The sequence below is a fragment of the Terrapene carolina genome, unplaced genomic scaffold (assembly GCF_002925995.2).
Source record: "Terrapene carolina triunguis isolate 2854851 unplaced genomic scaffold, T_m_triunguis-2.0 Scaffold517, whole genome shotgun sequence".
NCBI lineage: Eukaryota > Metazoa > Chordata > Testudines > Emydidae > Terrapene > Terrapene triunguis.
Window position 1 is genome coordinate 4,567,858 of NW_020664868.1, and position 12,273 is coordinate 4,580,130.

The 12,273-nt window shown below is 54.1% G+C and overlaps 1 protein-coding gene across 1 annotated transcript in view; it reads right to left on the minus strand.

Annotated features, from left to right (window-relative positions):
- Positions 1-5,655: 5,655 nt before the first annotated feature.
- Positions 5,656-12,273, minus strand: part of GIPR (gastric inhibitory polypeptide receptor) — a 45,270-nt gene continuing 38,652 nt past the window's right edge. Inside the window, exons 11-14 of the mRNA XM_029913211.1 lie at positions 11,788-11,876; positions 7,310-7,448; positions 6,833-6,874; positions 5,656-6,070 (exon numbers count right to left, since the gene is read on the minus strand). Of these exons, the coding sequence (XP_029769071.1) occupies positions 5,693-6,070; positions 6,833-6,874; positions 7,310-7,448; positions 11,788-11,876 (648 nt within the window). The 3' untranslated portion in view covers positions 5,656-5,692. The remainder of the gene's footprint in view (positions 6,071-6,832; positions 6,875-7,309; positions 7,449-11,787; positions 11,877-12,273) is intronic.

Genomic DNA, 12,273 nt, shown 5'->3' on the forward strand with positions numbered 1-12,273 from the left:
ATCCTGGGGGCTGTAGTCGCTGGTCTGGCCGGGGCAGGGGCATTCTGGGGGCTGTAGTCTCTGGACCTCTCCTCCCAGCCCCCCCCATATGCGCTATCTCCGATCTCTTTCATCAGCGATAGTCAGGGGTTTCCTCTCCAAGGCGGGGGCATAGTGGGGCAGATCCCACATCCTGGGGCCCATTGTCCCAGCGTGGGGGGAAGTGGCCGGCACGGGACACCGGAGAGCCACGGTTGGGAATCTGCCTGGGCATTGCAGCTGTGACCCACGCCCGGGGAACAAGGCCTAGATCCCACCTCCTCCAGACCCAGACCCAGGTCCCCGCCCCGGCCCTGCTGCTGGAGCTAAGGATGGAGCAACCCGGGGTGCCAGGAGTAGGCCTTGTATCCTCCCTCTGTCTGACCAGCCACTGGGTTAAAGCCAGCAGGGCCCATCCTGACCCAGATCAGATGGCCCAGCAGCCCGGGTGTGCAGCCCCTGCCTTGTGGGCGAGCTAGAAGGCAGCCCCACGCCTTGTTGCTGCAGTTGTGCGGCCGTGGCAATGAGGCGCTGTCGCCATGGTTTCATTTTATTCAGTTAAATACAGGGGGGAGACGGTGCAATTTCTAGAGGCTCTTCTACACCCCCGCCCCCATGTCCGAGGCTCTGGAGTACGACACACTAACAGAGTGGGGGTTGGTCACACGCTTGCCCATTGCTTGTCTGAGCTACGGCAGGAGGTGGGACACCAGGCGAGATAAGCTAATCATCCTGGTCTGGCAGGAGACAGGGATAAACTGGTGACCAGCCCCCAGCACTTTGGTTTGGATCCTCTCTGTGACGTTGCACCCTATATGATTTTATGAAAATATGCTAATAAGTGTGAATATAATGTAACTGGGATATGCTTCATGCAAAAGGTCTCTTGTAAGGTATCATTACGAAGCTTATTATCTACTGAGTGTGTTCATCCTATTTGTATGAATGTATCATTCTTGTATCTGAAACTAGAAACATGAAATATAACTCTGAGGCCCTATTGTAATTATGGAAAGTGTGGGCCATTAATGGTGGTTTGGAATCTTGATGGCTCCCATTAACCAGGACAATTGACTGCAGATGGCTCTGTTTACTTGTAAGTCTTCCTGTATAGGTTTGTGCTGGCAAGTGGGTAATGAAGTCTTACAGTGACATGTGATCATGTGACCTGAACTGGAATCCATCTTTAACCTTAGAGACTAACAAATTTATTTGGGCATAAGCTTTCGTGGGCTAGAACCCACTTCATCAGATGCATGAAGTGGAACATACAGGAGCAGGTATAAATACATGAAAGGATGGGAGTTGCCTTACCAAGTGTGAGGGCAGTCTAACGAGACAATTCACTTAACAGGATACCAAGGGAGGAAAAATAACTTTTGAAGTGGTAATGAGAGTGGTCCATTTCAGACAGTTGAGAAGACGGTGTGGGTAACAAAAAAAACTTCAAAAACAGACTCCAACATGAAACTGTAGAACTGGAATTAATTTGCAAACTGGACACCATCAGATTAGGCCTGAATAAAGACTGGGAATGGTTGGGTCATTACAAAACCTAAACCTATTTTCCCCAATACTAATTCCCCCTACTGTTACTCACACCTTCTTGTCAACTGTCTGAAATGGACCACTCTCGTTACCACTTCAAAAGTTATTTCTCCTCCCTTGATATCCTGCTGTTAATTGATTTATCTCGTTAGACTGACCTGACACTTGGTAAAGCAACCCCCATCCTTTCATGTATTTATACCTGCTCCTGTATTTTCCACTTCATGCATCTGATGAAGTGGGTTCTAACCCACGAAAGCTTCTGCCCAAATACATTTGTTAGTCTCTAAGGTGCCACGAGGACTCCTCATTGTTTCTGCTGATACAGACTAACAAGGCTACTACTCTGAAACCCATCTTTAACCTGGTGCTTTTCCTTTTAGAAGGAGGGGTGGGAACCCAGGAGGGACAAAGGATTCCTGCCTTATGCAAAAGATATATAAGTGGGTGTAACAGAAAAAAAGGGGCTGCAATCATGAGAAATCCCCTAGCTACCACCTGAGCTGGAACAAGGGCTGTACCAGGGGAAAGGATTGGGCCCAGACTAGGAAGGTATCCAGTCTGTGATAAAATCTCACCCTCAGATGTTTCAATAAGCTTCTATCTGTATTCAGTTTTCTTACTGTATTAGGTTTAGACTTGCGTGTTTTATTTTATTTTGCTTGGTAATTCACTTTGTTCTGTCTGTTACTACTTGGAACCACTTAAATCCTACTTTCTGTATTTAATAAAATCACTTTTTACTTATTAATTAACCCAGAGTATGTATTAATACCTGGGGGGGCAAACAGCTGTGCAAAAGCAAGCTATTCCGCTGGTTAGGAAAGATAGAAAATGTGGCAAAAGACCACCTTGGCTTAACCACGAGATCTTGCATGATCTAAAAAATAAAAAGGAGTCATATAAAAAATGGAAACTAGGACAGATTACAAAGGATGAATATAGGCAAACAACACAGGAATGCAGGGGCAAGATTAGAAAGGCAAAGGCACAAAATGAGCTCAAACTAGCTAAGGGAATAAAGGGGAACAAGAAGACTTTTTATCAATACATTAGAACCAAGAGGAAGACCAAAGACAGGGTAGGCCCACTGCTTAGTGAAGAGGGAGAAACAGTAACAGGAAACTTGGAAATGGCAGAGATGCTTAATGACTTCTTTGTTTCGGTCTTCACCGAGAAGTCTGAAGGAATGCCTAACCTAGTGAATGCTAATGGGAAGGGGGTAGGTTTAGCAGATAAAATAAAAAAAGAACAAGTTAAAAATCACTTAGAAAAGTTAGATGCCTGCAAGTCACCAGGGCCTGATGAAATGCATCCTAGAATACTCAAGGAGCTAATAGAGGAGGTATCTGAGCCTCTAGCTATTATCTTTGGAAAATCATGGGAGACGGGAGAGATTCCAGAAGACTGGAAAAGGGCGAATATAGTGCCCATCTATAAAAAGGGAAATAAAAACAACCCAGGAAACTACAGACCAGTTAGTTTAACTTCTGTGCCAGGGAAGATAATGGAGCAAGTAATTAAGGAAATCATCTGCAAACACTTGGAAGGTGGTAAGGTGATAGGGAACAGCCAGCATGGATTTGTAAAGAACAAATCATGTCAAACCAATCTGATAGCTTTCTTCGATAGGATAACAAGTCTTGTGGATAAGGGAGAAGCTGTGGATGTGGTATACCTAGACTTTAGTAAGGCATTTGATACGGTTTCGCATGATATTCTTATCGATAAACTAGGCAAATACAATTTAGATGGGGCTACTATAAGGTGGGTGCATAACTGGCTGGATAACCGTACTCAGAGAGTTGTTATTAATGGTTCCCAATCCTGCTGGAAAGGCATAACGAGTGGGGTTCCGCAGGGGTCTGTTTTGGGACCGGCTCTGTTCAATATCTTCATTAACGACTTAGATATTGGTATAGAAAGTACGATTATTAAGTTTGCGGATGATACCAAACTGGGAGGGATTGCAACTGCTTTGGAGGACAGGGTCATAATTCAAAATGATCTGGACAAATTGGAGAAATGGTCTGAGTTAAACAGGATGAAGTTTAACAAAGACAAATGCAAAGTGCTCCACTTAGGAAGAAAAAATCAGTTTCACACATACAAAATGGGAAGAGACTGTCTAGGAAGGAGTACGGCAGAAAGGGATCTAGGGGTTATAGTGGACCACAAGCTAAATATGAGTCAACAGTGTGATGCTGTTGCAAAAAAAGCAAACGTGATTCTGGGATGTATTAACAGGTGTGTTGTGAGCAAGACACGAGAAGTCATTCTTCCGCTCTACTCTGCTCTGGTTAGGCCTCAGCTGGAGTATTGTGTCCAGTTCTGGGCACCGCATTTCAAGAAAGATGTGGAGAAATTGGAAAGGGTCCAGAGAAGAGCAACAAGAATGATTAAAGGTCTTGAGAACATGACCTATGAAGGAAGGCTGAAAGAATTGGGTTTGTTTAGTTTGGAAAAGAGAAGACTGAGAGGGGACATGATAGCAGTTTTCAGGTATCTAAAAGGGTGTCATAAGGAGGAGGGAGAAAACTTGTTCACCTTAGCCTCTGAGGATAGAACAAGAAGCAATGGGCTTAAACTGCAGCAAGGGAGGTCTAGGTTGGACATTAGGAAAAAGTTCCTAACTGTCAGGATGGTTAAACACTGGAATAAATTGCCTAGGGAGGTTGTGGAATCTCCATCTCTGGAGATATTTAAGAGTAGGTTAGATAAATGTCTATCAGGGATGGTCTAGACAGTATTTGGTCCTGCCATGCGGGCAGGGGACTGGACTCGATGACCTCTCGAGGTCCCTTCCAGTCCTAGAATCTATGAATCTATATCTCTCTATCAGTGTTATAGAGGGTGGACAATTTATGAATTGTAAAACGGATTTATTTGGGGTTTGGACCCCATTGGGAGCTGGGCATCTGAGTGTTGGAGACAGGAACACTTCTTAAGCTGTTTTCAGTTAAGCCTGCAGCGTTTGGGGGATGTGGTTCAGACCTGGGTCTGGGTTTGTAGCAGGGTAGCATGTCTGGCTCAAACTGGCAAGGTTCTGGAGTCCCAAGCGGCCAGGGAAAACGGGTTAGAAGTAGTCTCAGCACATCAGTTGGCAGTCCCAAAGGGGTTTCTGTGATCCAACCCATCACACCCTCCCACTCACCTCTATAAGCCTTGCACTTACACAGGTAGCACCCCACACTCTGCGGGTTCAAATCCCATCAAATTCAAAGGCAACACATGCAAGAAAATCAACGCTTTTTTTAATGCCACATACAGTTAACCTGTGGAACTCACTGCCACAGGGTGTCACCGAGGTCAGGAGCCACTGGCCATTCAAAAAAGGTGGACACACATCCAGGGCCCGTTTCCCCATCTCTGTACTTGAGGCAAGGACGGCAGGAGGTGGACTTAAGCTCCAATGCACTCTCTAGGCCCTGCCTGGCCCCTCAGGGAGACCTCAGGGGTGATCTAACTGCTGCTCCACGTCCTAAGGGCCCGATACCTACAGCACACAGTGGATTCCAGCTCCACCCTCTATCCGCCCCCTATAGGCCTGAGGGGGACGGGGGGCAGAGAATAGCCATAGCGCAGTGCTATCTGGCCATGCCCCTGGTCCACCCCCTATGGGCCCTCGTGGGGGCGGGGAATAGCCACAGTGCAGTGCTCTCTGGCCGCGCCCTGAGTCGCCTCTACACAGGAGGTTGAGAGCAGGGCCCTTATGCCGGCTCCACAGTATCCAGGGAGCCCCCTACAAGGGAGGTGGGGGGCTGGATTCCCAGGGGGCTGGGTGTGCCCACCTCAGGCCCAAGGAGACGTGCCTCTGCATAGACCCCAGCTGGACGTCCCCCGAGTCTCAGCAACAGCTGTGGGCCACAGTGGACTCATACGCGCCCACGGCATTTGTCCACGGGCACTCCAGCGGGGCACCGTGCCCTGCGGTAAGGATACCAGGTAGTGAGGGTATCCAGGTGCCCTGTGCGCCATGCCCCACCCCCAACACCCCCTTCCCTCCATCCCTAGTGGTTCAGTGACGGCCCTCTGCCCAAGACAGGGAAAGTCTGAAGGAGTCCAGAACCCGGCTCCTCTCTCCCGGCCCCTGGTCCAGCAGGCGGGAAGGGCCCCGAGTTTGATTTTAGCAACAGCTCTCCGAGATCTTCTTGTCCCCCGGCTCCCTGGCACTGGGGAGCAGCTCCTTGCCCCCCAGCCTGCCCGCCGGCTGCGTCTGGACCGGGATGTAGCAGTAGGATTTGCTGCCCGTGGTACTGGCGTAGGGGCGGCGCTGCTGCTGCTGCAGCTGGGAGCCGCCCGTGGAGTTCTCCGAGCTACAGTTGGACGCCGCCTCTGCTCCCCTCTTCCCCGGGGGGCTGGGGCGCCGGGGGCAGCCCACCTCAGAGGCCTTGCCCTGCTGGCAGCGGCAGGACGGCCCGTGGCTGCAGCTGTGGCCGGGCTTCTCCAGCAGGTTCGCGCCCAGCTGGCACCTCTGCCACTTCCTCCGGATCTCAGACTGGACCTGAAGCAGGGCAGAGAAAAGGAGGCGGGGGGGTCAAGTGATGCCCAGGGGACGGGGTGAGACCCTTGGTTCATGGGGGGGCAGGGGGAAGCCATAGCAGTGCAAGAGGCTTCACACAAGCCAGCGGGGGGGTTAAATGATGGTGTGATATTGGTATCCCATTGTGTCTTGTAAATGGAGAGAGAGAGAGGGAGCTGTATGCAAAGAAAGGTGTTCACTATCAACGGGGCAGATCCCAGCTGATGTCAATGGGCCGTAGCTCCATTGGAGTCAACGAGCCAGATCCCAGCTGGTGTCAATGGGCCGTAGCTCCATTGGAGTCAACGGGCCAGATCCCAGCTGGGGTCAATGGGCCGTAGCTCCATTGGAGTCAACGGGCCAGATCCCTGCTGGTGTCAATGGGCAGAGCTCCCTTGAAGTTTACACCAGCAGAAGATCCGGCCTGAATAGATCCACTCCAGCCCTGCAAAGGGGTCATCACTGAGATGTAGCATCAGCTGAGCCTTGGCCATCAGGCCCCTCCACCCCTCCCCGATAAATAATAACGCATTAGCTGCTGTGCAATGCCTTGCCTCTACTCCCCAGCCCGGCTCTGCTGCCAGCGCCCCGTGGCATGCCTGCCCCGCGTGATCTCTCACCCACCACTTTCTGGGAAGGGCGCTGGCCCCCACCCTTTCGCCTGGGAGCCAGCACTGCGGCGTGTGAAGGGGAATCAGAAACTGCTCTGTCAGCTCCTGTTGGTGGTGGTGGTGGGGAACCTACCTCCTTGTTGACAAAGCAGTAGAGGATGCTCACCAGAAGACCCTGCAAGACAAGAGCAGATAAAGGCAGGGCTGGGCCCAGGTCCCCTGGGACACACCAGGGGTGGAGAGGTGGGGTGAAGCTGCCTTTCCGGAGGCTCCATGCCCAGGCCGGATTCCACGGCTGCTCGGCGTGGAGCTGCCCTCGGCCAGCTCCCTGCTCAGCCGGCGGCACCACACCTGTGCCTCGCAGGCCTCTGGGTGCCAGGGGGCTGACCCTACAGCATCCCACGTGGCTTGAGTGGGGGATGCTGGGGAACACGTCTCTGTCCAACCCAATAGCAGGCACCTGCAAACAATCCCCAGAGCTGAAGCCCAGCCCCTGCGTAGGCCGGTCCCTGTTCCCTCACCCCCATTCCTCCGGGGCTGGATGGCCCCGGCACCCCTCTGCCCCAGCCCCCACCCCCCAGCCCTGGGGGTGCCCGGCTCTGCTCCCTACCTGGAAGGAGCTGAGGAAGAGCTCAAAGAAGAGCTTGATGTAGCGCAGCGTCCCCTGGGCCTGCTCCTCCGTCACCAGGGCAAACACCACCTCATGGATGCCCAGCAGCGGGATCAGGGTCAGCGTCGACTTGGCCAGCCTGGGAGAGAGCAACAGGGAAGCGGGGGGTGAATTGCCCCCCTGCCAAGCCCCACAGTCGTCCCACGGGGCAGGTCAGCTCCGAGCTGGCCGCAGCCCAGAGCCCAGCCAGACCGCACGGCCCTCCGAGGCAATGCTAAGGGAACCAGCCGCAGGGTGTGGGCCTCCCCCAGCGGGGCTGGGATCCCAGCCTGGCGTCTTCCCAGCCCCCCAGGTGGCAGGGCCAGTTCTCAGACCGCTCAGTGCATCCGGCTGATGCTCCGGGTGTCCACGGTGTCATGGGATAGTCCCTGGCCTCAGCTGGGGCACGGACCAGGCTTTCTGCGTCTTGGCCATGAGATCGAACTTCCAGCAGCACAGCGCCCCCTGCCGAGCCCCCACCCGGCTCCCTGCAGCCCCGCACCCCCCGCCCGGCTCCCTGCAGCCCAGCGCCCCCCACTGAGCTCCCACCCCGCTCCCTGCAGCCCAGCGCCCCCCGCCGAACACCCACCCGGCTCCCTGCAGTCCAGCGCCCCCTACTGAGCCCCCACCCAGCTCCCTGCCGCACAGCGCCCCCTGCTGAGCCCCCGCCCCGCTCCCTGCAGCCTAGAGCCCCCTGCCGAGCCCCCACCCTGCTCCCTGCAACCCAGCGCCCCCTGCTGAGCTCCCGCCCCGCCCCGCTCCCTGCAGCTCAGCACCACACTAGGGCATAAGGTCAGCACTGACTGTGAAGGGAGAGCACCCCGTACAGAGCTCCTGCCCCATGCCCTGCAGCACAGCGCCCCCTAGTGCCCCTCTGGTGCCAGCACTGACTGCCAGGGAAGAGTGCTGTGACACTCTGTACCTCCAAGTAGCACCCTGGAGCCCCCATATTCACCATGGGGAGATGATGACGATGTGTTTTGTGCAACGCCTTGTGAGGTATCATTTTAAAAGTCTTGATCTGTTGAACATGCGTCTCCTGTTGGGTTGTGTGTCCTAGCGGATGGGAAGTTAGGAAGTTGTGCTATGTGTGTGTTACTGAAATACGGTGTGAGGTTGGGAACGCCCACAGCTGGCCTTTCAGTGACAACAAAGGAGCATCTATCCCTGGCCAGACAGGTGTTAATGGCCCATCAGGAAGAATCCACTCTCCCAAAAGCTCCTGAGAAAGGGCATGTTCACCAGTCAGGACCAGATTAACGCCCAGGGCCTCGGGCTAAGGGGGGCCCCGCAAACATAAATCCATAATTATAGACAATTCAGTGGTCACCAACCCGTCGATCGCGATCGACTGGTCGATCCTGGAGCCTCTGCCAGTCGATCGCGATCTCCAGGCCGCTAAAAGTCCAGCGGCGCAGCAGGAGTCAGGCAGGCTGCCTGCATGCCGTGGCCCCACACCGCTCCCGGAAGGGGCTGGCTGCTGGCACGTCTCTGTGGCCCCTGGCGGGGCGGCGGAGGCGATGTCGTGCGCTGCCCCCACCCCCTGCACCGTCCCCGCAGCTACCATTGGCCGGTTCCCGACCAATGGGAGCTGCGGGGGTGGCACTTGCGGGCGCGGGCAGCGCACGGAGACCCGCTGTTAGGGTGACCAGACAGCAAGCGTGAAAAATCGGGACGGGGGTGGGGGGTAATAGGAGCCTATATAAGAAAAAGACCCAAAAATCAGGACTGTCCCTATAAAATCGGGACATCTGGTCACCCTACTCGCTGTCTCCCTCCCCCAAGGGGCGTGCAGAGACATGCCAGCAGCGGCGTGGGGCCACAGCATGCTGGCAGCCTGCCTGAGCCCTGCTGCGCCGCCGGCCAGGAGCCACCTGTGGTAAGCGCCTCCCGGCCGGAGCCTATACCTCGCACCCCCTCCTGCACCCCAACCCCCTGCCCCAGGTCAGAATCCCCTCCTGTACCAAATCCCTCCCAGAGCCCGCACCCCTCACCCTCTCCTGCACCCCAACACTCTGCCCCAGCCTGGAGCCCCCTCCTGCACCCAAACTCCCTCCCAGAAAGAAACGAATATATCAGCTGTTCTAAGGTAAGAAGTAGGCTATTTTGAATTAACTTAACTATATTCTACATGTTTTAAGACTGAAATGTAACCACAGAATGGCTTTATGTTAATTAAAAGGCAAGTTTAGTATAGCGTTAATAGCCTCGATGTCATAATTGTCATCATTTTCTTTTAAATTAGGAAAAAGACTTGTATACAGGGGCCCCACAAAATCTAATAGCCCCGCACCCACAGGAGAGTTAATCCGGCCCTGACGCCAGTGGTTCTCAACCAGGGGCACGGGTACTCCTGGGGGCACACAGAGCTTTCCAGGGGGTACATCAACTCATCTAGATGTTTGCCTAGCTTTACAACAGGCTACATTAAAAGCGCTAGCAAAGTCAGTACCAACTACAATTTCATACAGATGATGGACTGGTTTATACCGCTCTATGTCATACACACTGAAATGTAAGTACAATATTTATATTCCAACTGATGTATTTGATAATTGTATGGTAATAATGAGAAAGTCAGTGATTGGTCAGTATTAGTGCGCTGTGACACTGCTCTATTTTTAGGTCTGAATTTGTAAGCAAGTCGCTTTTCAGTGAGGTGAAACTTGGGGTACGCAAGACCAATCAGACTCCTGAAAGGGGTACAGTTGACTGGAAAGGTTGAGAACTACCGAGGTACGCACTGGAGACTGTCTGACCCCCATGTCACAGCAAGGAGCGTTCTAGCAGATGGAAGAAAGTATAAAAGAGGGACAGTGACATCATTGGGTGGGAGGGAGGGATAGCTCAGTGGTTTGAGCATTGGCTTCCTAAACCCAGGGTTGTAAATTCAATCCTTGAGGGGGGGCCATTTAAGGATTTGGGGCAAAAATCTGCCTGGGGATTGATTGGTCCTGCTTTGAGCAGGGGGTTGGACTAGATGACTTCCTGAGGTCCTTTCCAACCCTGACATTCTATGATCACTTGGCCTCTTCCCCTGATCTCAACATCTGGAAGACAAAGACTTTGAACTGGGGAGATTGGTCCCAGGCTGGAAGGGAACCCAGTCTTTGTACTGAGGAGCTGAAACATCTGTTAGGGTTGAATCAAGAGACCCTGCTTGATTCAAATCCCACATAGTTTGTTGAATTTAGACTGTGGTTTCTCTTTATTTCTTATGTAACCAACTTGGGTCTCTCTGCCTGCTACCTAGAATCATTTAAAATCTGTCTTTGTGGAGTTAATAAATCTGTTTTCTATTTTACCTAGAACAGTGTGCTCTCGGCTGAAGTACTTGGGGAATCTCAGCTCAGATTACAAAAGCTGATGCATGGCCACTTCCCTTTGAGCAAGTGGTGAACTAATTAATGAGTTTGCACGTTCCAAGGGCATCTTGAGCAGCGTATGCTGGTATATTTCTGGGGTGGCAGGCTGGGGGCTGGGGTGACTGGCTGGTGCCTCTCTCTGTAGGATTCATGAATGGCTCAGGGAGCATTCATGCAGTTTGGCTGGGTGTAGGCTCCACAGGCTGGTGGCTGAGCGATCACGGCGCCTGGAGGGGTTTTGCTGTTTGTCACTGGCATAGCTTTGTGTGAGACAGCGCTGGGTGGAGAGTTAAGGGGGCACAGCGGTCCCACAGTCCCAGGTTGTACCCCGGGGATCATAGGCGCCAACTTCCCCTCTGCCCTGTGGGTGCTCAACCCCCCTGCCCCTAACCCCCCCGGCTCCTGCACCACCCTTGCCCCCCCCAATTCCATCCCCTTCCCCCAAGTCCCTGCCCCTGCCCCGCCTCTTTACCACCTTCTCCCCCAAGTGCGCCGTGTCCCCACTTCTCCCCCTCCCTCCCTCCCTCCCTCCCGGAAAGTCCTAAGCACCGCCAAACAACTGTTAGGCTGCGGGTGGGAAGCGCTGGGAGGGGGAGGAGGAGGCAAGGAGGGGGTGGGGACAGGGGGAGCTTGACAGCAGGTGGGTGCGGAGCACCCGCTAATTTTTCCCCGTGGGTGTTGCAGCCCCTCAGCACCCATGGAGTCGGCGCCTTTGCTGGAGATCCCATCACAAATGCCCCCTTCTGAGCTCCCACCCCACCCTGCAGCCCAGCACCTCCTATGCCCCATTGGAGCCCTGGGATCAGTACTGACTGCGAGGGGAGAGCGCCCTCTAGGGAGCCCCCACCCCACCTTGCAGCACAGCGCCCCCTAGTGCCCCACTGGGACATTGAGGCCAGCACTGAGTGTCGGAGAAGAGCGCCCCGAGTGAGCCCCTGCCCTGTTCCCTGGATTTGTCCCACTGGAAGTGCTACCACCACACTAAGTTTGCCAGATCTAAGAGCCAGAGTCAATGCTGCTGCAGGGAGCAGGGGCTCCCAGCTGGGGGTGCCGCGAGGGGTAGCCCCTGCCTACCTGAACTTATAGTCCGTGTAGCGCATCTGGTGAGCCCGGAGTTTGGAGACCAGGATCTTAATGATACGGAGGAATATGACAAAATTAACCTGGGGGAGAGAGAGTAAGTTACCCATGGGGAGGTCAGGGGGCACCACTCCCCACTGGTACCCTCTGCCCTGGGGATGGGCTGGGAGCCCCTGCAGCAGGGCTGGTGTTTACATAGGGGAGGGAGAGTGGTGCTTTATACATGGGGAGGAGAAAGCATCACCCCCCGGTGCCAGCGCTCCCACCCTGCTCCCCACAGCACCCCCTGCTGGGTGAGAGCAGGACTGGCGTAGCTGGGAGCTCCCCCACAGCCAGCGCCTGCTCCCCACAGCACCCCCTGCTGGGTGAGACTGGGAATGGAGAAGCCAGAAATTCCCCCCACAGCCAGCGCCCTCCCCTCCCCACAGCGCCAAGACCAGTACTGGAGTAGCCGGGAGCTTCCCCCACAGCCAGTGCCCG